Genomic DNA, 27,970 nt, shown 5'->3' with positions numbered 1-27,970 from the left:
GATGTTTAAACTGGATTTAGAAAAGCCAGAGGAACCAGAGATCAAATTGCCAACATCCACTGGATCATAGAAAAAGCAAGAGAATTCCAGAAAAACATCTACTTTTGCTTTATTTACTGAACCAAGACCTTTGACTGTGTGGATCACAACAAACTGTGGAAAATTCTTCAAGAGATGGGAATACCAGACCACCTTACCTGCCTCTTGAGAAATCTGTGTGCAGGTCAAGAAGCAACAGTTAGAACTGGTCGTGGAACAACAGCCTGGTTCCAAATTGGGAAAAGAGTGCATCAAGACTGTATATTGTCACCCTACTTATTTAACTTATATGCAGAGTACATCATGCGGAATGCCAAGCTGGATGAAGCCCAAGCTGGAATCAAGATTTCTGGGAGAAATATCAATAACCTCAGATACGCAGATGACATTACCCTTATGGCAGAAAGTGAAGAGCCACTTAAGGGCCTCTTGATGAAAGTGAAAGAGGAGAGTGAAAGAACTGGCTTAAATTCAACATTCAGAAAACTAAGATCATGGCATCCAGTCCCATCACTTCATGGCAAATAGATGGGGAAACAATGGAATCAATGAGAGACTTTATTTTCTTGTGCTCCAAAATCACTGCAGATGATGACTGAAGCCATGAAATTAAAAGACACTTGCTGCTTGGAAGAAAAGCTATGACCAACCTACACAGCATATTAAAAAAACAGAGACATTACTTTACTGACAAAGAGCTGTCTGGTCAAAGCTATGGTTTTTTCCAGTAGTCATTTGTGGATGTGAAAGTTGGACCATGAAGAAAACTGAGTGCCCAAGAATTGATGCTTTTGAACTGTGGTGTTGGAGAAAACTCTTGAGAGTCCTTCAGAATGCAAGGCGATCCAACCAGTCAGTCCTAAAGGAAATCAGTCCTGAATATTCATTGGAAGGGCTGATGCAGAAGCTGAAACACCAATACTTTGGCCACCTGATGCGAAGAACTGACTCTTTGAAAAGACCCTGATGCTGGGAAAGATTGAAGGCAGGAGAAGGGGATGACAGAGGATGAGATGGTTGGATGGCAGCACCAACTCAATGGACGTGAGTTTGAACAAGTTCTGGGAGTTGCTGATGGACGGGGAAGCCTGGCATGCTGGTGTCCATGGGGTAACAAAGAGTCAGACACGACTGAGCAACTGAACTGAACTGAATGAATGGGAGGATTTTTCCAACTATTTTGGGGAAGGGGTGGAAATTTCCAGGAATTGGGCTACTGCCCACTCCTTGGTCTTTTGACAGTACCTTGGGACTGTCATGGTGCCTCTGGGTGTGTCATTTAGCTTGCTAATTGAGGATCAAGGTCTACTTAAAGTCGACTTGTCTGTCATCTTGGACCCACTTGATTCTTGTGATTTATGTTGTGTCCTTGGGCTATGTCATTCTTGAAAAGTTGTGCCCTGTCCCTTTCCCTCCTGTTACAGAGAGACTGAGGTTGGGGAGATCAGTTTTGAGACTATTCATTCTGATCCCAGGGATAAGGAAGGAGTACCTCATAGGGTGGTAACTGTGGGGGCTGGAGAGGAGGGCCAGGATTGGAAAGAGGTTTTGAAATACCCAGTATTAACCTCCACTAGAGATGCTTGAAGGCAAGGTCTAGTTTTGCTCTTTAGTTCAGATACAATAATGATGTTCCTTAGGTGCTGACTGTCTAACTGCATGTGTGATATGCATTATAAATCATTGTTACCATTTAATTATAACCACTGTAACTTCCTAGGGCTTTTGAAAACATTTTATAGCAATTTAATTAAAATAAAATTCACATACCAAATCAGCTCACTCATTTAAAGTGTACAATTAATATATACATCTGTGTTTCTAGAATATTCAGAGTTGTGCAAATATCAAGGCAGTCAATTTTAGAATATTTTTATCACTCCACAAGGAAACCCCCTTCCCATTAAACATCACTGCCCAATTCCCCCAGCCTGAGTCAACCACCAATGGACTTTATTTTTCTGGATTTGTCTACTCTTGACATTTCATATAAATGGAATCATACAATGTGTGGCTTTGTGACTGCTTTTACTTGGCATAATATATTCAAGGTTCAGCCATGTTGTAGCATATATCCTTCCTTTTTACGGCCAAACAGCATTCCATTGTATGGATATACCACTATTGTTTATTTATTAAATCATGGTTAAAATTTTTTCAATTATTCTAGAATGTTGCTATATCAAATATTTGTGCTTAAAATAAGTGATCTACTGAATGGATTGTATAGCAATTTCTATCTTAATACCATATTTCCTCATCTACAGTGACTTTCTTTACCCACACATTAAACCTTCCTTGGGTTAGGCTATATCCTACACTTCCTCATCAGTCATCGCCTTTAGCATTGTAAATCTATACCTTGGAACTTCGCTTTTCTCAGCTCGACTACAAGCATACCAAGTGTAAGAAATATATGTTACACATCTTCATGATTCCCCACATGACCTGTTTCCCCAGTGAGCGTTGTTAATGGAAGAGAGGGGGCCTGCAAGAGTCAAGGCAGACTATTTTAGCACTCTCAGGGTGTGACCACATTTTTCAATTTAAACTTCTCCCTCCCCGACTCCTGAAAGTGTCTTGTGGAATATTGGTGGGACAGTGTGCAAACTATTGACCTAGAAAACATAACAGGTAATCTTCTAATCTAATGATGAAATGATTGATACATTTTTACATTAAGTACATTTTTTTAGGGCTTCCTGGGTGGCTCAGTGGTAAAGAATCTGCCGGCCAATGCAGGAGACATGGGTTTGATCCCAGATCTGGAAAGATCCCACATGCTGTGGAACAACTAAGCCCGTATGCCGTGGCTACTGAGCCTGTGCTCTAGAACCAAGGAGCCTCAACTATTGAGCCCCTGTGTGTACCTGCTAAAACCCAAATGCCCTAGAGCTGGGACTGCACAAGAGAGGCTACCGCACGGAAAAGCCCACACACTGTAACTAGAGAGCAGTCCCTGCTCTCTGCAACTAGAGAAAAGCCCCTGCAGCAATGAAGAACCAGCACAGCCAAAAATAAGTAAATAAAAATTTTTAAAAGTTCTCTATTTTAACGAACTGATCAGGCAAAACCATTTCTTTTTTGATATGTTTAAATTTTTATTTCATATTGGAGTATAGTTGATTTACAGTGTTGTGTTAGTTTCAGGTGTATAGCAAAGTGATTCAGTTTTCCATATACATGTGTCTATCTTTTTCAAATTGTTTTACTATATAGGTTACTACAGAAAATCGAGTAGAGTTTCCTATGCTGTACAGTAGGTCATTGTTGATTATCTAATTTTGTATATAGTGGTGTGTATCTGTTAATCCCAAACTTCTAATTTATCCCTCCCCTAATCTTTCCCCTTTGGTAACCAAAATTTGTTTTCTGCATCTGTAAATCTGTTTCAGTTAGTTCAGTTCAGTCACTCAGTCGTGTCTGACTTTTTGTGACTCCATGGACTGCAGCACACCAGGCCTCCCTGTCCATCACCAACTCCCAGAGTTTATTCAAACTCACATCCATTGAGTCAGCGATGCCATCCAACCATCTCATCTTCTGTCGTCCCCTTCTCCTCCTGCCTTCATTCTTTCCCAGCATCACGTCTTTTCAAATGAGTCAGTTCTTTGCATCAGGTGGCCAAAGTATTGGAGTTTCAGCATCAGTCCTTCCAATGAATATTGAGGACTGGTTTCCTTTAGGATGGACTGGTTTGATCTCCTTGCTATCCAAGAGACTCTTAAGAGTCTTCTCCAACACCAGAGTTCAAAAACATCAGTTCTTTGGCACTCAGCTTTCTTTATAGTCCAACTCTCCCATCCATACCTGACTACTGGAAAAACCATAGCTTTGACTAGTTGGACCTTTTTTGGCAAAGTAATGTCTCTGCTTTATAATATGCTGTCTAGGTTGCTGTCTAGGAGAAGGGAAAGGCTGCCCCACTCCAGTATTCTGGCCTGGAGAATTCCATGGGGTCTCAAAGAGTCAGACACGACTGAGTGCTGTTCACTTTCACTTTTCACTAGGTTGGTCATAGCTTTTCTTCCAAGGAGCAAGCGTCTCCTAATTTCATTGACTACAGTCACCATCTGCAGTGATTTATGGAGCCCAAGAAAATTAAGTCTGCCACTGTTTCCATTGTCTCCCCATCTTTTTGCCATGAAGTGATGGGACTGGATACCAAGATCTTAGTTTTCTGAACGTTGAGTTTTAAGCCAACTTTTTCACTCTCCTCTTTCACTTTCATCAAGAGGCTCTTTAGTTCTTCTTCGCTTTCTGCCCGAGAGGGTGGTGTCATCTGCATATCTGAGGTTATTGATATTTCTTCCAGCAATCTTGATTCCAGCTTGTGCTTCATCCAGTGAGTCTGTTTACATTTTATAAATAAATTCATTTCTATCATTTTTTTAGATTCTACATATAACTGACATCATATATTTCTTTAACTTACTTCATTTAATATGATAATCTCTAGGACCATCCATGCTGCTACAAATGGTATTATTTTATTCTTTTTAATGGCTAATTTTCGTTTTCTTTATCTATTCATCTGTTTATGTTCATTCAGGTTGCATTCATGTCTCGGCTATTGTAAATAGTGCAGCAGTGAACACTGGGGTGCTTGTCTTTTCAAAGTATACTTTTCTTCAGATATATGGCCAGAACTGGGATTGCTGAATCATACTATAGCTCTAATTTTAGTTTTTAAAGGAACGCCATACTGTTCTCCATAGTGGCTGCGCCAATTTTTATTCCCACCAACATTGTGGGAGGATTCCCTTTCTCCACACTCTCTCCAGCATTTATTGTTTGTAGATTTTTTGATGATGGCCATTCTGATCAGTGTGAGGTGACACCTCACTGTAGTTTTGATTTGCTTTTGTCTAATAATTAGCAAAGCTGAGCTTCTTTTCTTGTGATTTTTGGCCATCTGTATATCTTCTTTGGAGAAATTTCCATTTAGTTCTTCTGCCCATTTTTTGGACTAGGTTTTTTTTTTTTTTTTTTTTTGAGCTGCTTGAGCGATTTGTATATTTTGAAGATTGATTTTTTGTCCACTGCCCCTTTGTTCACTGTTTCATTTGCAAACATTTTTCTCTCATTCCATAGGTTGTCTTTTCATTTTGCTTATGATTTCCCTTGCTGTGCAAAAGTTTATAAGTTTAATTAGGTCTCATTTGTTTATTTTTGGTTTTATCTTCATTACTTTTGGAGGTGGATTCAAAAAGATATTGTTGCTATTTATGTCAAAGAGCATTCTGCCTATGTTTTCCTCTAAGAGTTTTATAGTATCCAGTCTTATATTTAGGGCTTTAATATATTTCAAGTTTATTTTTGTGTATGGTGTTAGAGAATGTTCTAATTTTCTTCTTTTACATGTGGCTGTCCAGTTTTCCAAGCACCATTTATTGAGTGTCCAACTCTTTGTGACCCCCTCAACTATATCTCACCAGGCTCCTCTGTCCGTGGAATTCTCCAGTCAAGAATACTGGAGTGGGTTGTCATTCCCTTCTTCAGGAGATCTTCCCAACCCAGGGATTGAACCTGGGTCTCTTGCAATACAGGCAGATTCTTTACCATCTGAGCCACCAGGGAAGCCCCACTTATTGAAGAGACTATCTTTTCTTCCTTTTATAGTCTTGCCTCCTTTGTCATAGATTAACTAACCATAGGTGAGTAGATATATTTCTGGGATTTCTATCCTGTTCCATTGATCTATAAGCCCAGCTTTGTGCCAGGACCATACTGTTTTGATTACTATAGCTAGACAGTTTAGTCTGAAATCAGAAAGCCTGATTCTTCCAGCTTCACTTTTCTTTCTCAGGATTGCTTTGGCTGTTTAGGGTCTTTTGTGTCTCCATGAAAATTTTAAGATTTTTTGTTCTAGATCTGCAAAAAATGCCATTGGTAATTTGATAGTGCTAACATGCTCAGTCACTCAGTTGTGTCTGACTCTGCAACCCTATGGACCATAGCCCACCCGGCTTCTCTGCCCATAAGATTCTCCAGGCAAGAATACCAGAATGGGTTGCTATTTCCTACACCAAGGGATCCTCCTGACCCAGGAATTGAACCAGCATCTCTTGTGTCCCTGCATTGGCAGGTGGATTCTTTACCATTGTGCCACCTGGGAAGATATGCATCAAATCTATAAATTGCCTTGGGTAGTATAATCATTTTGATGATATTAATTCTTTCAGTCTAAGGATATGGTATATCTTTGCATCTATTTATGGGCTTCCCTGATAGCTCAGTTGGTAAAGAATCTACCTGCCATGCGAGAGACCTGGGTTCAATCCCTGTGTTGGGAAGTTCCCCTGGAGAAGGGAATTTGGCCTGGAGAATTCCACAGACTATAGTCCATGGAGTTGCAAAGAGTCAGATATGACTGAGCAACTTTCACTTTCCATCTGTTTATGTCATCTTCACTTTCTTTCATCAAAATCTTATAGTTTTGGGAGTACAGAGCTTTTGCTTCCTTAGGTAGGTTTTTTGTTTTGTTTTGTTTTGCTCAGTCATATCCAACTCTTTGCAACCCATGAACTGTATCCCACCAGGCTCCTCTGTCCATGGGATTCTCCAGGCAAGAATACTGGGGCAGGTTGTCATTTCCTTCTCCAGTTAGGTAGGTTTACTTCTAGGCATTTTACTCTTTCTAATCTTTCATTGTTAGTATATAGACATGCAGTAGATTCTGTGTATTCATCTTATATTTATTTCTTTTTCTTCTCTGATTGTCGTGGCCAGGAATTCCAAAACTATGTTGAGTAAAAGTGGTAAGAGTGGACATCTTTGTCTTGCACCTAATCTTAGAGGAAATGCTTTTAGCTTTTCACCACTGAGTTTGCTGTTAGCTGCAGGTTTGCTGTATATGGCCTTTATGTTAAAATAGGTTTCCTCTGTGCCCACTTTCGGAGAACTTTTATCATAAATGGGTAAATTTTATCAAAAGCTTTCTCTGCATCTATTGAGATGATCATATGGTTTGTACTCCTCAGTTTGTTAATTTGCAGATGTTGAAAACTTCTTGCATCTCTGAGATAAATCATGATTATGATTTGATCATGATTATGATCCTTTTAATGTATTGCTGGATTTGGTTTGCACTGTTTTGTTGAGGATTTTTGCATCTATGTTCCTCACTGGTGTTGCTCTGTAATTTTATTTTTTTGTTGTGTCTTTGTCTGGTTTTAGTATGGTGATGGTGGCTTCATAGAATCAGTTTGAGAGTGTTCCTTCCTCTACAATTTTATTTTTTGGAATGGTTTCAGGAGGATAGGTGTTAACTCTTCTCTAATGTTTGATAGAATTCCCCTGTGAAGCTGTCTGGGTCCCGGACTTTTGTTTTTTGTTAGTTTTTAGTCACAGATTCAATTTCAGTACTTGTAATTGGTCTGTTCATATTTTCTATTTCTTCCTAGTGCAGTCTTGGAAGATTGCACCTTTCTAAAAATTTGTCCTTTTTCCCCAGGTTGTCCAGTTTTACTGGCTTGTAATTGTAGTAGTCTCTTATGGTCCTTTGTATTTCTGTGGTGTCAATTATGGCTTCTCCTTTTTCTTTTTTTTTGGTGTGTGTGTGACTTTATTTTTAAGTTTTTTTTTTATTATAAGTCTTTGGTTATCTAGTTTAAATATAACAGTATGTATATGTCATTTCTAATTTTATTGATTTGGGCCTTCTTTTTTTTCTTGATGAGCCTGGCTAAAGGTTTGCCAATTTTGTTTATGTTTTCAAAGAACCAACTTTTAGTTTCATTGATTTTTTTCTTTGTCTCTATTTTATTTGTTTCTGCTCTGATCTTTATGATTTCTTACCTTCTACTAACTTTGGATTTTGTATGTTCTTCTTTCTCTAGTTGTTTTAGGTGTAATGATTATTTGTGGAACATAGTGTGAAAACTATTGCTAATTAATATGCTGCTGCTGCTGCTGCTCAGTTGCTTCAGTCATGTCCAACTCTGTGCAACTCCATAGATGGCAGCCCACCAGGCTCCTCTGTCCCTGGGATTCTCCAGGCAAGAATACTGGAGTGGGTTGCCATTTCCTTCTCTACCTAATTAATGTAGTGGGTAATAATGAATCTATTCTGATGCTGAAAGGATTGATACATTTTGCATTAAGATTTTTTTTCCCATTTATTTTTATTAGTTGGAGGCTAATTACAATATTGTAGTGGTTTTTGCCATACATTGACATGAATCAGCCATGGATTTACATATGTTCCCCATCCTGAACGCCCCTCCCACCTCCCTCCCCATTCCATCCCTCTGGGTCATCCAGTGTACCAGCCTTGAGAACTTGTCTCATGCATCCAACCTGGACTGGCGATCTGTTTCACACTTGATAATATTCATGTTTCAATGCTGTTCTCTCAGATCATCCCACCCACGCCTTCTCCCATAGAGTCCAAAAGTCTGTTCTATACATCTGTGTTTCTTTTTCTGTCTTGCATATAGGGTTATCATTACCATCTTTCTATATTCCATATATATGCGTTAGTATACTGTATTGGTGTTTATCTTTCTGGCTTACTTCACTCTGTGTAATGGGCTTCAGTTTCATCCATCTCATTAGAACTGATTCAAATGTATTCTTTTTAATGGTTGAGTAATATTCCATAGTGTATATGTACCACAGCTTTCTTATCCATTCATCTGCTGATGGGCATATAGGTTGCTTCCATGTCCTGGCTATTGTAAACAGTGCTGCAATGAACATTGGGGTGCACGTGTCTCTTTCAGATCTGGTTTCCTCAGTGTGTATGCCCAGGAGTGGGATTGCTGGGTCATATGGCAGTTCTATTTCCAGTTTTTTAAGAAATCTCCACACTGTTCTCCATAGCAGCTGTACTAGTTTGCATTCCCACCAACAGTGTAAGAGGGTTCCCTTTTCTCCACACCCTCTCCAGCATTTATTGCTTGTAGACTTTTGGATAGCAGCCATCCTGACTGGCGTGTAATGGTACCTCATTGTGGTTTTGATTTGCATTTCTCTAATAATGAGTGATGTTGAGCATCTTTTCATGTGTTTGTTAGCCATCTGTATGTCTTCTTTGGAGAAATGTCTGTTTAGTTCTTTGGCCCATTTTTTGATTGGGTCATTTATTTTTCTGGAGTTGAGCTGCAGGAGTTGCTTGTATATTTTTGAGATTAATTCTTTGTCTGTTGCTTCATTTGCTATTATTTTCTCCCAATCTGAGGGCTGTCTTTTCACCTTGCTTATAGTTTCCTTTGTTGTGCAAAAGCTTTTAAGTTTCATTAGGTCCCATTTGTTTATTTTTGCTTTTATTTCCAATATTCTGGGAGGTGGGTCATAGAGGATCCTGCTGTGATTTATGTCAGAGAGTGTTTTGCCTATGTTCTCCTCTAGGAGTTTTATAGTTTCTGGTCTTACATTTAGATCTTTAATCTATTTTGAGTTTATTTTTGTGTATGGTGTTAGAAAATGTTCTAGTTTCATTCTTTTACAAGTGGTTGACCAGTTTTCCCAGCACCACTTGTTAAAGAGGTTGTCTTTTTTCCATTGTATATCCTTGCCTCCTTTGTCAAAGATAAGGTATCCATAGGTTTGTGGATTTATCTCTGGGCTTTCTATTCTGTTCCATTGATCTATATTTCTGTCTTTGTGCCAGTACCATACTGTCTTGATGACTGTGGCTTTGTAGTAGAGCCTGAAGTCAGGCAGGTTGATTCCTCCAGTTCCATTCTTCTTTCTCAAGATTGCTTTGGCTATTCAAGGTTTTTTGTATTTCCACACAAATTGTGAAATTATTTGTTCTAGTTCTGTTAAGAATACCGTTGGTAGTTTGATAGGGATTGCATTGAATCTATAGATTACTTTGGGTCATATACTCATTTTGACAATATTGATTCTTCCAATCCATGAACACGGTATATTTCTCCATCTGTTTGTGTCCTCTTTGATTTCTTTCATCAGTGTTTTATAGTTTTCTATGTATAGGTCTTTTGTTTCTTTAGGTAGATATACTCCTAAGTATTTTATTCTTTTTGTTGCAATGGTGAATGGTATTGTTTCCTTAATTTCTCTTTCTGTTTTCTCATTGTTAGTGTATAGGAATGCAAGGGATTTCTGTGTGTTAATTTTATATCCTGCAACTTTACTATATTCACTGATTAGCTCTAGTAATTTTCTGGTAGAGTTTTTGGGTTTTCTATGTAGAGGATCATGTCATCTGCAAACAGTGAGAGTTTCACTTCTTCTTTTCCTATCTGGATTCCTTTTATTTCTTTTTCTGCTCTGATTGCTGTGGCCAAAACTTCCAAAACTATGTTGTATAGTAGTGGTGAGAGTGGGCACCCTTGTCTTGTTCCTGATTTTAGGGGAAATGCTTTCAATTTTTCTCCATTGAGGATAATGTTTGCTGTGGGTTTGTCATATGTAGCTTTTATTATGTTGAGGTATGTTCCTTCTATTCCTGCTTTAAGATTTTTTTTTTAACTGGTCAGGCAAAAAATTTTCTCTTGATTTTTAAGAAAGGTGGTTTTTTTTTTTTTTTTTTTTTTTTAGAGATTTTCTGTGTCATGGCTTCTACTGGAGGAGAATTTCTTAAATCTCTACTTTTCCTCAGCACAGGGGAGGGAGAGGGTGTGTTGGGGTGGGGGACAAGGGGCCGAGGACTCCAGGGACACATGGCATTGTACCTTGAGTGTCCCCCTAGGGAGGGGAAACAGGGAAGGGGTACTGGAAAGGGGAAGTGGGGCCTCTGAGCTCTCTGAACAAGTTGAAAGTACAATTAAAACTTAACCTGTTCCAAAATAAATAAATAAAATAAATCTCTATTTTTAAAAGGAATAGCCACATTATAGATTATATGAGCAGTGGAAGATCAATTTATAGAGTTAAAATTGAAGACTTGAAAAAAATGTCTATTCTTTAATTTTATATCTATATGGGATGATGGATGTTTACTAAGCTCATTTCATTATGTATGTAAGTCCTTATGCACTACCCTTTAAACTTATACAGTGGTGTATGTCAAATACATCTCAATAGTACTTGAAGGGGAGGGGAAAAACAGGTATGGTATGTCAAATAAAAGGATAATCTTTTCTTAAAAAATCCTTGGAAAGGAGTCAGATAATTGGTTACTCTTTTGTTTTTTTAACCTAATTGTATATTGAACTTTGTAGCAAACACTGAGAATGGAAATCAATTCAGGAGAATTCTGTGTTTAACATGGATTGGTGTTAAGATTCCAGTCAAGTAATGTTTCCTGAAACAAAGCAAGCTACCAACACAGAGAAAATCTAACTAAACATAGTTAATCTGTAAACTCATTGTTAGCCCAGTACTCTAGTTCTAGGTACTAACATGTAGTGAAAGTTGATTGTATTTCTGATTATTTAAGTTCAGCTTCATCACTGAAACTTTTCCTTGAGTTAGGTGGGTGGATACTCCTCTGAATGTGAGAGTAAAAGTCGCTCACTCTGACTCTTTGCGACCCCATGGACTATATAGTCCATGGAATTCTCCAGGCCAGAATACCGGAGTGGGTTTCCTTTCCCTTCTTCAGGGGATCTTTCCAACCCAGGGATTGAACCCAGGTCTCCAGTATTACAGGCTGATTCTTTACCAGCGGAGCCACAAGGGAAGCCCCATACTCTTCTGGGGACATGTAGAAAGAGAAACTCTCTCCTCCCCAGCTACTCTTTCTTGAGTACATACCTTTGCATAGGTATCTTGACAAAGAGCTGACAAAATTTGATGATAAGATAAGCAAATACAGTTAAATTCAGATTCTCTTCAGCTGTATATAGAATTTAACAGTTTACATTTGAATATTTACTAATGGAGAATGGAGAAATGTGATTAACTATGCAGGAATTTTTCTGCAGAGAAAGGTTACAAAGGGTTAGAATTTAATGTTGTAAATTGGAATGTACTTACATTTCCATGTGGTAGATTTTGAAATTACCATGAAATTACCTTGATCCACCAGAATAATTGATTGTTATCCCCCAGAATAAAAGATTTACGATCTAATCTTGTGAGATGAGACTGTTTTAGCAGTTCTGTGTGAGGCTCATAAACTTTATTGTCTGTTTGCTTGGATAGATAAAATGATAAAACCTAGAGAAGTAACTGTATTTATTCTTTTTCCCCCTCCTTTTCATTTCTCTTTTCTACTTACTTAGAAGAAGAGTGTTTAGATTGAATATCTGTTTGTGTGCAGGTGCCCAGGATATTCTACCTTTGATGTAATTATTTTCTTTCCTTTTTATGGCATATTATTAATTTAATATGTGATTATGGCTGAGAACTTCAGCTATCCCAGTCAGGAAGGGAGAACTATTGTTTCTGTAAGTAATAATAGCAAATTTTTTTTAATTACTTAGTTATTTACAATATTGTATTAGTTTCAGATGTATAGCAAAGTGATTCAGATATGTGTGTGTATAGTGGTATGTACTTGTTAATCCCATACTTCTAATTTATCTCCCACCTCCAGTTTGGTAATCATAAGTTTGTTTTCTATGTCTATGAGTCTGTTTCTGTTTTGTAAATAAGTTCATTTGTGTCATATTTTATATTCCACATATGTGTGTGTTAGTTGCTCAAGTCGTGTCTGATTCTTTGTGACCCCATGGACTGGAGCCCACCAGGCTGTTGTCCATGGGATTCTCCAGGCAAGGATACTGGAGTGGGTTGCCATTTCCTTCTCCACATATAAGTGGTATCATATAATATTTGTCTTTCTCTGTCTAATTGGGTGTCTGTGGCAGTTAATGATAATTAACACCTGTTTGCTTTTCAGAACATCGAGTTGAAGGTTGAAGTAGAGAGCCTGAAACGAGAACTCCAGGATAAGAGACAGCATCTGGATAAAACATGGTAAGTTGCAGTTTGAACTAGTTGAACTCTTGGTTCTTTCCAGAGTCTGGCTCATTTAGCTGTAACCAAATTCTTTAACCTTAATTCTGGCATTTGAGTGCTGTATCCAATTCAGGAGTTGAAACAAGGGGCCTTCTTTTTCTTGGGCTCTCTAAGTCTGAGAGACATTGAAGTAGATTGTAATGTCATCAAACCTAAGCGTATAAACTTCCTAGTCAATAATCTACAAAGAACATCCAGGGTTGACACAGAATTTGGGGGAAATGGGTACTCTCATATACTGCTGGTGAGAATGTAAATTGTGGTAACATTTTTGGAATGTGGTACTACTTATGAAAGTAAAAAATTAATACTTTCTTTGATCAAATAATTCCTAAAAGGAATCTATTCATCATAAATAAAAGTATGAGTATGAAAGGATAAATATATAAGGATATTAACCACATCATTTTTTCATAATGGCAAAAAAAATTAAAACAACTATCCATCAATAGGACAGTGGTTGAAAACATTTCAATATAAACATATTATGGAATATTATACAGCCATTAACAATGAATTAGGTCTATATATTATTATCCTGGTGGGAAGTCCCTGATACACTAAGTAAGGGGCAAAGTGTTGAGTGATACTTAGAATATAAGCCCCGTTGAGTAAAGACAAACAACCTATGTGTACATGTGCTTGCTTGAGTATGCATAGAAAAAACTGCAGGGTTACATACCAAACACTTTAACATTGGTTTTATCAAGGGAGTGAGATTGAAATTTGTGATAGGGAGAAGACTTGATTATTTTTATATACCAATATTATTAGCATGGTTACTTTTATAACTAAAAACCCCTTAGTTTTAAATGACAAATGTTACTGAAATTTTTACTGAAAATAATTTTCAGATTATGTCCTAAAATCAGTATGTATTTAATCTGATCTGGCATTCCTTCTATCTCTACAGTATTTCTTGATACTTATTAATAGAGTGATAGCCCAGCAATATTAGAATACTCAAACTAGACTCAGCTATACACAGTATGCTGGTATTACTCAATTACTTACTAAGGCATTAAATGAGCTAATGAATTTTAGGAAAATGTGAAATACCAATTGGGTTATAAATTTTGAGATTTGTATAGTGTATTTTTAATTATCATTTCAGCCTTTTATTAGGTGGCATTATCCTATTTTTAGAAATGAGAAAGCTAAGGTACAGAGTGTTAAAGTCTTTGCAGATGAGTGGCAGAACCCACAACGTCTGGCATCAAGTTCAAGGCACTTCTGCCTTCACAACAGCTGTAGCCTATTAAATCAGGCATTCCTGGCTAACTGAGTTACTCAGAAAATGTGTGACTTTAATCTTATGATATTGTTCTTTGCTGTTGTCTGTTACATTTATCAAGGAATATGAAGTCAAAGTAAAAGTTGATTATCCCTGAGGTCTGCCTATTTAGGGGGTCTTAGGTTATTCTCTTGACTGGTATCACTTATACAACAAAGACTCTTCTACTCCCAAAAGGCTGTATAATGACATGAACTCAAGATAAATATAGTCTCCAGGACAGTGCTGAGTAGTGTCCACTATTGACCAAGGAATTCTATAATCTTTAAGGAAGCTCCATTTGGTCACCATGGACACAACCTCTTGGGCCTAATATTAAAATACTCCTGGGCTTGGACAGAGCACCTTTGATTTATCATGAGCCTGTGAAGGTTCAATATTGTTCTCTCTACCCTGAAAACAAGATGGTCAGTGGTTCTCAACAAATGGCTTAAAACAGGGATAAAATCAAACCGGAATTAAGATCATTCAGCACCTGATACTGCCTTCAAATTCTAATCCTCAGACATCCAAGGGCAGCTGTTGTCAGCTATAAATAAGCTGGTGACACCTTACCCGCTTCGTGCTGGTGCCTGGACATTCATTCCTGAGGACATCAGAGAAGCAAAGCTGGCCCAGAACCCTGATCTTCCATAGATTAAATGTCCACTTTCTGCATGGGACCATGGGGAAACTGGATAGAACTCTGGGTAGGTAACCCAGACTCAGGACAATCTACAGGTTACTGGCTAGAAAGGACAAGAGCCTTTCAGTGGCTGTCCAAATGGATATTCTGTTCCAGCAACCTAAATGGAAGGAACACTCTAAGTTCAAATAGCAAGAAATCAAGGAATGAGCAGAGGACTCTGGGAGAGCAGTCCAAATGGAAGAGTCCAGGGACAGGTGACCGTAAACATGGATGCTGAGTTCTAAGCCATTTGATGACTACCTGCCTTTCAACTGAAAACTTTTCCTCTTAAAGCTGTAGCAGTAGTGAAGCTTCTCGGGTGTCAAGTATATTCTGATTGACAAGCAATACAAATTAGAATTCCTCAAAGATTATCTGAAAAGTTGGAATGAGCAGTTCCACGAATAATTGCAGTTCCACAAATAATTTCTTCTCACCAGTGTGATTCAGAATTACTGCAACAGCCTGAATGGGTCCACTTGCTAAGTTATATAGCTGGCTGTAACTGGCTAACGTTCTGTGGTTTTAGTGCTGATGCGGAGAATATCAACAGCCATAATGAAGCTGAGCTCCGGCGCCAGTTTGAGGAGAGACAGCAGGAGACAGAGCATGTTTACGAGCTCCTGGAGAATAAGATCCAGCTTCTGCAAGAGGTGAGTGTCCCCAGCTACGGGTCCCCTTTTACCTCTTTCCTGACTGCCCTGCCTCCTGGCCTTTACCTTTTCCCTCTCTACTTTCCTTCCTAAGCTCCTTAAGTGTCCCTGTGTTTCAGGGCTCCTAACCTAGGTGAGGCTCTGCAGCTTCTTGGTTTTCATTCTTTTCTGTGTCTTCTTGCAGGAGTCCAGGCTAGCAAAAAATGAAGCCGCACGAATGGCGGCTCTGGTGGAAGCAGAGAAAGAGTGTAACCTGGAGCTCTCGGAGAAACTGAAGGGAGTCACCAAGGAGAGGGAAGATGTACCAGGAGACCGGGTCAAATCTGACCAGTACACTGAGGCCCTGGCCCAGAGGGACAAGTAGGTACCTTTGGTACTGTATTTGCCACTTGTCTTTTGCCTGTTCTTGAGCCTGTGAGAGTATATAGCAGCTGCACTGTTGCCTTTTAAGGACTTACAGTGGACCTTCACCATTTCCAAGACTTTTGGCTCCCCTAAGTGAAGAATCTCTTTTTAGGGTTGAGTCTTTAATGGTATCCATTAACAGAACTGACTTGCTGGCAATCAGGAGATTTAAGTAGGTGTAAGTAGAACAATGGTCAAGTGATAGTGAACAAGAGACATCATCACTTATTCACATGGATTGAGCACTTGCTGTATGCCAGACACTGGACTAAGCCCTCAGGTTACAGAGATGAAAGGCCCATTTCCTGTCATCAAGACACGTGTTATACATTATTAGTAAGTTCTCTGGTAGAAGTAACATGGGATACTCTGGGGTGTATAGGATTGCCATCTACTCAAGAGCAGGGTGCCATTGGAAGTTTCCTGGAGGAGGAGAAATCTGAGGTGGATTTTGAAGAGTGAATAGGAGTTAGAAGAATGTAGGAAGTGGTCAGGGAGGGGAAATGTCCTGTGCAGGAGGAAACACCATTGAGGGGAGACACAGGACAGGCATGTTTCGAGAAGTGTAATTAGTTCTACATGACCAGAGTGGAGGGTCTGGGGAAGATCAGTGAGAGGTAAGCTGTACTGGGAAAAGGGCATCTGATTGTGCTGGCTTTGTATTTAAAAGGAACTTGAATTTCCTCATAAAGGTAAGTGGGCCATTGTTGAGGGCAGGACTGTGTCTTGGTTATTACAGCAACTTCTTAACTGTTCTCTTTACTTTTGGCCCTGCCCTTTTCCATTTCACCCCAATCTAACAATTCAGAACAGTTTTGAAATGAAATTGACAAATATTTAGCCTCTTCAATGCATGATACTACAGTGGCATAAAAAGCCTTAAGTGGTTTTTAACTGGATAGGTGAAAAACACACAGTGTACACACAGTGACCAATGACCAATGTGATCTTTTTGAGACACAAATCTGATCATATTCTTGTAAAGCCGTTTGGAAAGTTCTCAACATCTTTAGGAGGTAAGATCTGTTCTTAGTGTGGCTATCAAAGCCTATTATGTTCTGACCCCTGATTTCCCCCAGACTCATCCCCTATCATGACTCCACATTTCACTGATTCCAGACTAGGAATAATAATGATGACTGAGGTTTGCTGGGCTCTTGCTATATAACTGAGCTGAGTCCTTTATATTCTTGTTTAATTCTCCCATAAAGTTTAACTCTCTCATAAAGTTGACAATCCCATGAGATAAGGATTATTATACTTTATAAAGGGAGAAATTGGCATTTAGAGAGTTATGTAACATGGCTTCAGGCTTTGCTGGAATCCAGACCCTGAAGGCACACCACCTCCAGAAGCATACAGTGGTATGTCAGATACCTAGAATTTTGTTCATGCTCTTCCTTTGTGGGGAAACATCTGTGTTTTTTCCTCCTGGTGAACTCTTCTTCATTCTTCAAAACTCATGAAGACATCAATGGTTACTTCTGTGAAGGCTTTTGTGATAGAATTAAGTATTTATATTCTTGTTTTTTTTTTTTATGCGTGCATGCTCAGTCACTAAGTCATGTCGTACTCTTTGTCACCCCATAGACAGTAGCCCTCCAGGCTGCTCTGTCCATGGAATTTTCCAGGCAGGAATACTGGAGTGGGTTGTTATTTCCTACTCCAAAGGATCTTCCTGACCCAGGGGTCAAACCCACATCTCCTGTGTCTCCTGCATTGGCAAGTGGATTCTTTAGCACTGCACCACCTGGGAAGCCCTTGTTTTGTATGCACATCCATTAGTGTACAGTCTTCCGTGCATTGTTGTATTTTCTTTCAGATCTTCCCTGCTAGATTACCTGAGACTCTGTCCCATCCCTGTATTCCAGTGAACACTTGTCAAATCAAAAGGAAAAAAAAAAAAAGACAGACATACCCAACAAATTGAGGGAGTTCATGTCAGGTGGCCTTGAAAGCTTTGTAAAGTAGGAAAGTAGATCATCTGTAGAGACTGAGGGTCAAAGGGAATAGTGAGGTATGAGGCTTAAGAAAAGTATAGATGTTCTAGCACAGATACCATGGGGAAGTTAATATGAAGTCCACATTCGTCATCATAATGTCATTATGATGAAGTCCAACCTTCGTCATCATTGCAGCTTACATTCATATACATTTTTAAGTTTTGTTCTTTCTCATCCCCAAATCTAAGCTGATGCTCATACCTTAAATTAATTTGTAATTTGTCTGTGAGATTCCTACTTGACTTTCTGGTGCCCTTAACCTTTTGGCCATGCCATTTTCCTGCCAAGGTGCTATCACTGTCTTAACATATGCTGTGTTGCATGCATGCTCAGTTGTGACCCCTGGGACTGTAGCCCGCCAGGCTCCTCTATCCATGAGATTCTCCAGGCAAGAATACTGGCGTGGGTTGCCATTCCCTTTTCCAGGGGATCTCCCTGACCCAGGGATCAAACCTGCATCTCCTGCCTGTCCTGCATTGGCAGGCAGATTCTTTACCACTGAGCCACCTGGAAAGCCACACACCCAGGAATAATAATCACAGTCAGAAATTTTACATCTATTACCAGCATGTTTTCCAAGGACAGGTATCTCTAGTACTCAGACTTATACACAGAGAAACAGCAAGATATGCCTTGCACAAAACTGTTGATTTGAACCTGGGTTTATATACATCAGCACAGCATGCAGTCTTTGACAACTGAATTCTGGTCTGAATTTCCAGCCTCTTCTCTAGCCATTATCTCTTCCCACCAGCCTTTCCCCTGCTACCAGCTCTTTCCCATATATCTTGTATCTTCATGCCTTCATCCCTTTATTTAAACTCCTTCCTCTGAGCCTATAAAACAACCCAGTCTTCAAAATCTCTTGTCCTGAGCTTCCCCCCAGGCTCCTCCAAGTCAAACGAATGACTTCTTTATGTTTCTTCCTGTAGCTCCATGACAGTACTCACTGTCATGAGGTACCCATACCTCTGGTAGGGTAGCACTTATTATAGTCTATCTGTTGATTTATCTGTGACTCCTATTCCCCAGACCCTTGGCACACACACCAAAAAAGTTAACTTTCTGTAGAGATTGTGTGTTTTCCAACTTTATATCACCAGTACATTCGGGATGCATTGAATTATATACATAATGTGTGTATGTGTGCCCAGTCATGTCTGACTCTTTTTCGACCCCATGGACTGTAGCCCACCAGGCTCCTCTTCAGAGATTCTTCAGGTGAGAATACTGGAGTGGGTTGCCATGCCCTCCTCCAGGGGATCTTCCCTACCCAGGGATCAAACCCACATCTCTTGTCTCCTGCATTGGCAGGTGGATTCTTTACCACCGTGCTACCTGGGAAGCCCATATATATAATGGTTACTTGATAATTGTTCTTTTAACTGCAACAACAATAACAAATAAACAAAAAGACCCACAACTTCTGAGAGTTTTATACTTATGGTCTATAGATCTGTGGATTGGCTTCAGGAGGTCTATGAACCTTACATTATGACAATGTAAGCAAAAAACTCATTTGTGTATATGTTGGGGGGCTGGGGCAGAGAATGCATGGCTTACTGAAGAAAAGTATCAATGATTTTAAAAAGGTAAAAACTTACTGTACCAGACCATGCTATCTTTGGAGTGGGTTGAAAAATAAAGTTAGTAATGTATCATGGCCATAACTGTTCTTACTTTTTCTTTGCTCCAGAAGAATTGAAGAACTGAGTCAGAGCCTGGCTGCACAGGAGAAGCTTGTAGAACAGCTGTCTCAAGAGAAACAACAACTGCTCCGTCTGTTGGAGGAGCCGGCTGACATGGAAGTGCAGGTGAGGTTTGGGCTGGACTTCCTGAGGCACCTGCTTCATGCCTTTAGGAGCCCAACGTTACATATAAATGTATTAGTCTTCTATTGCTGTGTAAGCAATGACTGCAAACTCAGTGGTTCAAAACAACATGTATTTATTATCAAGAGTCCAGGCATGACTTAGCTGAATTTTCTGCTCAGGGTCTCACAAGTCTGAAATCAAGGTGTCAGCTGGGCTGCTTTCTCAGCCAGAGGCTCACTTAGGGAACAATCCACTTCTAAGCTCCCTCAGGTTGTTGGAAGAAGATTGCTGTGTGATTGTAGAAGTTATGGCAGCTAGCTTCTTCACAGCAGTAGTGGAGAGAGTCTCTTACTTCTCTACACTCTTTGAAGGGGTTCACCTGATTAAGTCAAGCCATCAGTGTACTATCCCTTTTGGTTAACTTAAAGTCAACTGAGTAGGGATCTTAATTACATCTGCCACACCCCTTCCCTTTTGCCATATAATGTTGCGTAACTATGTAGTGATATCCCTCACCTTTGCCATTTTCTATTGGTTAGAAGCAAGTTACGGGTCTCTCCACATTCAAGGAGTGGGGATTATACAAAGGTGTGGATACCAGGAGGTGATGATCACAGGGACTGTGTCAGGATTCTGCCTGCCACACTGAGTTATGTATAGTTATAGAGAAGGCAGTGTGGTTTTAGTATTGAGCAGAGAACCCTCACCGCTGTGAAAGTAATTGCATTAATCTGTGTGGTGGTTCTTGGAGGTTACCTCAGAAGGAGCTCATCTTCTTCATTCAACTTTTAATTTACTAAAAATATACTTTCTGAAGGAACTCTAGGATCCATCTGCTCAAGCAACATAAACAATTACTAAGTATTCTTACAAATCTTAGATCAACGATGAAGTAAAATGTGCAATTTAATTTATTGGTCACATATATAATAAGGTTGGAATCAGGTTGAAAAGAGCAGGGCTAACAATGAGTATAAAGCAGTGTTTTCCACCTTTCCTATATCAGGACAAAAAATAGCTAATAATAATAAACATGTAGAAAATGACATGATTTACAACATAATCAAGTTGCTTAAGTGACTTTTTCTCATTTTCCTCATTATCAACTGCTTTTTTATTACTCAAGTCATAAATAGCAATTACATAAAATAAAATCTGAAAATTCAAATAAGCAAAAAAATGTTTTCAATAGCTATGACCAGTATAAAAGAAATGCAGTTTTTAAAATTGAGACCCTGCAATAAATTTATTCATTAATTATGGTTTTAAATAGTAGCAAATGATAATATTTATAAGGGGTGGCAGAAATGGATGGAGCTTCTCACTTGAAAGTGGCCAGCCTGGGTGCTTAGACCACAATTGAGGGCAGAAGAAATCACTATCTTGACTGCACTATCAACCCTTTGGACTCTAAATCCATTTTGGTTGGAAAGCTCTGCTTAAAAAACTCAGAAAATGATGTGCATACATGTAATTTGATAGATATGAGTAAAAATTAAAGTTCATAGGCTTTTTGCAGGATACATATTGAAATATATGGAAGATCCCGCAACATTTTAAAATTTGAAATAACTTGGTTGGAAATTAGAAGAATTGGATTTCTGTCCTGATTCTTTCTTTATTAACTATGAATAGTCACTGCTATGGATACATCACTTCTTATCCTCCATATGTGTAAAATGGGAAAAATTAGCCCAAATAATCTCCAAAGGATCCTATAATTTTGACATTCTGAGTTCAGCATCATTGGGGAAAGTGTATAGTCCCCAAGATAAGTACTTTCAAAGAAAAATGCTCATGTAAATTCTGAAATAAAATCACTCTCATTGTTCTAGTTTTATATTTACAGACACATTGATGTGATATATTTATGTACACACACTTATTTTCATTAGTATCTTTGGTAAGCACTGAAATGAGTATATGTTGTTCAATATTTGAATGCTAATAAGGGGATTTGAGTTGGTATCAGTTTTTAAAACAGACTTGAAGAACAGAAAAATTATAATTTCAAAAAGACTAAATTATTTACCAATCTATCCTAAAGGAATGCTTAGAATAAGTTAAGTACAGTGTCTAGAGGATAATAACATTGGGTAAGCAGAGATAAGAAATGCATCAAGTCATATAAATTGTTCTAGCTTGATATGCTTCTTTAATGTTGCTGGGACCTATAAAAATTTATTATTGTTATTGCCCAACATTTTGTACACTTGATCACATAGTGCTGTGAATTCTGTCAATCAGTATTTCCCAACCTTTTGCATAGAAAGCTCAGTTTCATAGGAGATGATTGAGTCTCTGTTACTCTGAAGTAAGTGACTGAGGCTGGTCATCGTTAGAGGTGATTACCTGTGCCTACCTTCTGACCCATCCACCACCTGAGACCTGAAGGCATGACATCTCAGCACAGGGGTGGGCCACTTTTTTAGGTGTTGTCCAGAACACCCAAGATGGAAAGCTCTGCCACAGAGGGCCTCTGACAGTAGGTCCTCTCAAATGTGGAGGAGAGAAAGCCTCCCATAGTTCACTTTCTAGTTACTCTCTTTAGGTCTGTGCCTTATGAAGGAAAAAATAAATTGGCACCAAGTGCTGCTCAGTATGCATAGAATTATTTCGTATTATCATTTCCTTCTCCAAGGGATCTTCCTGACCCAGAAGTTGAACCCGAGTCTCCTGCATTGGCAGGCGGGTGGGTTCTTTACCACTGAACCACCTGGGAAGCCCAATTATCTTCTCTAGACAGCCCAAAGAAGACTGGCCAGAGAGTCAGCTTTATAGTGAGCATTCAGATAATCCTCTGAAAACTTCTCTCAATGTGTGTCCAGGTTCCAAAAGAAAACAATGTTTTGGTCACAGTGTTTCTGTCTTATATTCTATGGCGTAAACAGAAAGAAATTTGAAATTTGGGACTATATTTAGCTTGGGACTATTTAGCCACGCTCAAGTGGTTCAGATTGTCATAATGAAAGGATACAGTCAAGTCCTTTTAGAGAAATAATCTTGGTCCTTCAAGAACCGATTCTAATATGAAGTCTCTTGAGTTTTAATTAAGGAAGCAGAGTGGTATGAAAGAATGAGCTCAGGTTTTGGCATTTGATTCCAACATAAACACTTTTCAGATGAATGGCCTTGAACAAGTTACATACCCCTTCCAAGTACAATTTCCTCCTCTGCAATGTTCATCTCTTTGTAAGGGTTAGAAATAATATATGTATAGTGCCCAACAGGGCTCAAAACATGGTAACTACTGTTGTCATTATTCATGTCAACAACCTGGAAGAGAGTAAGGCTATTCTTAAAATGAGTAGCAGCTAAAAAGACATAGTGATTGAGTTAGATATTGCAGACTTGACTCACATTGTAACTATCTTTGTCTTACGAAAGACAAAAATAAAATGATTAAATATAGCATATTTGTGAGATTAATGGTCACAGTTATCCCTTTGGACCTGTTACCCTTGCACATAGAAAAACTGGTTCATAGGCAAAGACCAAACTCAAAGTTACCAGTTTGTGTTATTGCTCCCCAGGAAGACCACAACAGAGTGTGAATCCTTCAGGGTAAACTGCTCACAATGAGAATCATAATCTCATTTTAGTCTCCTAGACACACAAAAAAATACTGAAGCACTTTCTATAACATCTTGGGATCATGTAGTCATATTCTAATGGTTCAGATTATTATAATATTAAGACCTAAAAGTAAAGTCACAGGATTTCTTAATACCTATTCCAAGTATAATTTAAAATATTTATCAATGAGTATTCAACAACTTTTCTATAGTAATAACATCAGCACATATGGTAGCATTTTCTATGTGCCAGGTGCTACTGTAAATACCCTATATATTAACTCATTTTAAGTCTCAGAGTAACCCAGTAAATTAGATACTGAACTACATGAAACATAAAAAAAGATTAATTTATAATACATCAGTGTCATATTAATATGTAAATTTTAAGACACATCTTTATTAAAGGCTATAAAGAAATAAGCAGATGCTTGTATGTGGAGTCACAGCTTCAAATACAGTCTAATGCAGGTATGTTACATTGGCAATTCAAAAACAGCAAGTGGCAACGTCAAGGTGAAAAGTTCTTGGTAAAATTTCCAATAAAGAACTAACATAATCCTCCTTTAATTTACATATCAGTTTAATTCATAGAAGATTCAGAGTATATTAAAGTTGGGTTCCAAATTACAACAGAATTAAGTCCTAGATTCAGATGATTATGTAAACAATTTGATTACTTCCATTAGTGCCCAGTGGAACATTTGAAAGTCATTCAGATTTTGGGACAAGGCTCTGTCCTGCCTATTGCCAGTTATGTTGTACCCTTAGCCTCACTCATCATTGGAACAAGAAATGTCCTACAGATTTTCAATGCATTCTAGGATATGGCTGCTTGATAAGAACCACTGGTCTAGGAATCCTGGCCTTCAAAGGGTTTAAAATCTAATAAGTGATTGGCATATAAACAAAGTATTAAAATGCAGCATGACAAATGGAGAGAAATATAAGAAATATACTCATAGTGCTAAGAGGACCCAGAGAGGAAAGAGATCATATCTTTGGATGTCAGAGAAAGCTTCACTTGGAAGTCAGCCTGGACCTGGGGCTTTAAAGGCTGAGTACCCTAGGCAGACAGTAGGAGAAGGGCATTCTAGGCATGGAAACAATATGTACAATGGTATGGAACACACTCAAGGAATTGGGAGTCATTGGTGTTACCAAGTATATGTTAAGTGTTGAAGAATGATGGAATATGTAGCTGGAAAGTGCCATAAATGTCAAGCTAAGGACTTCATGTTCTAGGCGCGGGGTTCCCAATCTCTGGGCTGCAGAATGGTACCTCCTACCAGATCAGTGGTAGAATTAGATTAGAAATAAAGTGCACAATAAATGTAATGAGCTTGAATCATCCTGAAACCATCCCCCCAACCCCTAGTCCATGGAACAATTGTCTTCCACGAAATTATCCCCAGGTGTCAGAAAGGTTGGGGACTGCTGTTCTAGGTAATGAAGAGCTAAAAATTAAAAAAAAAAATAAGCAAAGGGAATAAAAGCCTTTGAAGTGGCATTGTACAAAGACAATCCTGGTGGTTGTTTAGATGCAGGATTGACTGAGCAGATCATTGATGTCATCTCCCAGGTGGTAAAGAATCTGCCTGCCAATGCAAGAGTGAGTCAAATAAGACCCTGGTTCAGTCCCTGGATTGGAAAGATTCCCTGGAGGAGGAAACAGCAGCCCACTCCAGTATTCTTGCCTGGAGAATTCCATGGACAGAGGAGCCTGGCGGGCTACAGTCTATAGGGTCACACAGAGTTGGACATGCATGCACTTGGGATAGCAAATCATGGTTCAGTGCAGCTATTAACTGCTTCAACCTAGCCCATTCTGTGAATTAGATAAAGGTAAAGAATATTATAAAACCAGTTATAGAGCACTTTGCCTATACAGTGATGTGTGACAACTCTTTATTTATGACACCCCAAGCCCTGATGCTGGGAAAGATTGAAGGCGGGAGGAGAAGGGGACAACAGAGGATGAGATGGTTGGATGGCATCACCAACTCAATGGACATGAGTTTGGGTAAACTCCAGGAGCTGGTGATGGACAAGGAGGCCTGGTGTGCTGCAAACAGTCAGACATGACTGAGCGACTGAACTGAATTGAACTGAAGTTCTTGATGCTTCAGTTATCAAACAAGGTGTTATCCTTGTTTGCTAACAATAGCAGCATCTTAGTTCTACTGTATTATACTCAAACTGTAATCTGCCATGCCACTTGTCACCACAGGAGCCACATCTCCACAATGTGAAAGACACAAGTTAAATTTCTAAGCTCTGGGCCTGCTCCACAGAGACTGAAGAATTTTTTCATCTCCAGCAAAGCTATCCCCAAAGCCCCTTACAGATGTTAGGGAACCACAGAGCTTGAGTTCTGAGGAGTGATTTACTTCCTCCACCTCCTCCCAGCCCCTCCCAACTGGGAACTCCGCACCTGGGCTTCAGAAGAAAGACAGCTTACAACTCATACACTTCTAGGTTTGAGTTATTCAAATGTAAGACACTCATCTTACCCCTCCTCCCATAGATAAATATTATACTTCTCATGTAATCCCAGTATGAAAGTCTAGACTGAGGAATAATCTCTGAGCTTCAGAGAACAAAATCTCTAAAGTTTACTTCAGAATCTTCCTCAAATAAGAAAGACAGTTTTGATAAAAATTATTTGATTGAATTTATTTTACTATCCCTCTAGCTTTTTCCCTTTTTCATTCTACCAGAACATTGTGCGCTGTTGTTGTCTCTAAGTTGTGTCCGACTCTTTGCAACCCTACAGACTATAGCCCACCAGGCTCCTCTGTCCATGGGATTTTCCAGGCAAGAATACTGGAGTGGGTTGCCATTTCCTTCTCCTTTCCAACCCAGGGATCGAACCCGCGTCTCCAGTTTGGTAGGCGGATTCTTTATTAGCATCCCTTTTAGCTGGATTGTACCTGTAGAATACTTATGAACTTCTTTTATATAATTAACTTCATAGAACAACAACAACAAAAATACCGCAAGCTTGACATGCCATGGATTGAGAACACTCCATGTTTGCTTTCAGTGCTCCATGTGCATTCGGATCAACAGCATGTTGTGACCAGAGTGCTCAGGAGCTTCATGATGGAGCTTGTCTACATCTTTCTTACTAGGGACTCAGAAAACCTAATAAAGTGCAGTTTACAAAGTGTTTTTCTCTTCCTTAGTGAAGGTATCCACAAAGTTGCAGATGAAAGCTGTCAGTTGTTCTGGTTATTGATATTATTCTCTTCTTCAGAATCAATGTGCCTGCTCAGTCACATCTGACTCGTTGTGACCCTTTGGACTGTAGCCTGCCAGACTCCTGTGTCCATGGGATTTTTCAGGCAAGGATACTAGAATGGGTTGCCATTTACTCTTCCAGGGGATCTTCCATGACCTAGCATTGAATCCACATCTGCTGCATTGCAGGCGGATTCTTTATCTGCTGAGCCATCAGGGTAGCCCCTTTCTATGGAATGGTAGAAGCTTTATTTAAAAGAACTTTTTAAATGAAACCGGACCTGAAGGGTATGAAGGCAGGAGGGCAGATAATATCCTTGCAAAGGAATATCTAGAGAAATTCTGGCTTTGTTTCTTTTTTTCTCCTCTCCATTCCCCCCCCACCAGTATTATAGAAACACCATTTGTTAATGTGTGATTACACTGTGGTTGGCCTAAAAAATGACACAGGACAACAGGCTTGGGGGAGTCGTCCATTAAGCCATCAGGACCGTCCTCCTCACACAAAGCAGCAGACGCTCGAGCCATTGCATTTATGCCTCGTTTGGAACCTAATGTAAATATCACTGCATGCAGTGAGGCATATTTCCTAAAATAGCAAACATTCCAGTGTTACCATGGAGACATCTGATGTAGAAGGTTTAGGCAAGAATGCACTCTAATGCTCAAGGCAGAGACAGAAAACCTTGCAGGGATTAGCAGCTCAGGCAGCTTTAGCCAACTTTATGTAAGGAGATTTTTTTTTTTTTTTTTTTTTTTTAGAGCAGTTTTTCAGTATCCCCTTCTTAAGCTGATGAAATTGAAGCTAGAGACTCATTTATAAATCCTCATTCAACGTCGGTGTCTTCCAGACAAGCCTTCACTGGTAATGTGTCTCAGAAATAGGCTTTATCACCCAAGGCAACCATAGTTCTGCTAGAGCAGGAGAGGAGGTAGAAAAATGAGGGGTTTCTTTGCAGCTTTATTTACTGAGCACTTACAATGCACAAGGTACTGTAAGGTGAAGGAAGACAAAAACATAAAGTTAGTCTCTGACCTCTAGGGATTACAATCTGATTGGAAGATAAGAAAATCTGTGATGGAAACAAAATACAAGGCAGAGGAGAAAGGAAAAAAATCTAAGGGGCTGCGTGGGCAGTGAAGATTCTGGTCTGTAAGAAATAAACAGGAATTTAATAAGAGATTAAAAAAATAATAGACATCAATTTATTTATTCACCCAGTGGAGTACCTCAGAAGATAATACGATGAGTTAAATGTGGTTCCTCTTCTTAAGGAGCTTACCTGCCTAAGGGGAGAAGGCAAAATGGCACACATATTACTATGGGTATAAAAAGTGCTTTGGAAGTTCATACAAGAGAAAGATATGAGGGGACTAAGAAAGGCAACTTAAAGGAAA

At 39.1% G+C, this 27,970-nt stretch overlaps 1 protein-coding gene across 14 annotated transcripts in view; it reads left to right on the top strand.

The window, feature by feature from the left end:
* The window catches only part of LOC122677200 (phosphodiesterase 4D interacting protein), a 236,882-nt gene that overhangs the window by 112,907 nt on the left and 96,005 nt on the right, over positions 1 to 27,970 (top strand). For 13 of the 14 annotated variants that reach the window (XM_043877115.1, XM_043877116.1, XM_043877102.1 and 10 more), the window contains 4 exons: positions 12,800 to 12,876; positions 15,409 to 15,532; positions 15,717 to 15,892; positions 19,637 to 19,754. In XM_043877115.1, the coding sequence (XP_043733050.1) occupies positions 12,800 to 12,876; positions 15,409 to 15,532; positions 15,717 to 15,892; positions 19,637 to 19,754 (495 nt within the window). The remainder of the gene's footprint in view (positions 1 to 12,799; positions 12,877 to 15,408; positions 15,533 to 15,716; positions 15,893 to 19,636; positions 19,755 to 27,970) is intronic. The other variant, XM_043877092.1, reaches the window with a different exon arrangement.

The sequence above is a fragment of the Cervus elaphus genome, chromosome 20 (genome assembly GCF_910594005.1).
Source record: "Cervus elaphus chromosome 20, mCerEla1.1, whole genome shotgun sequence".
Lineage (NCBI taxonomy): Eukaryota > Metazoa > Chordata > Mammalia > Artiodactyla > Cervidae > Cervus > Cervus elaphus.
The sequence above is the reverse complement of the archived record's forward strand: the minus strand, read 5'-3'. Positions and strand labels throughout refer to the sequence as shown.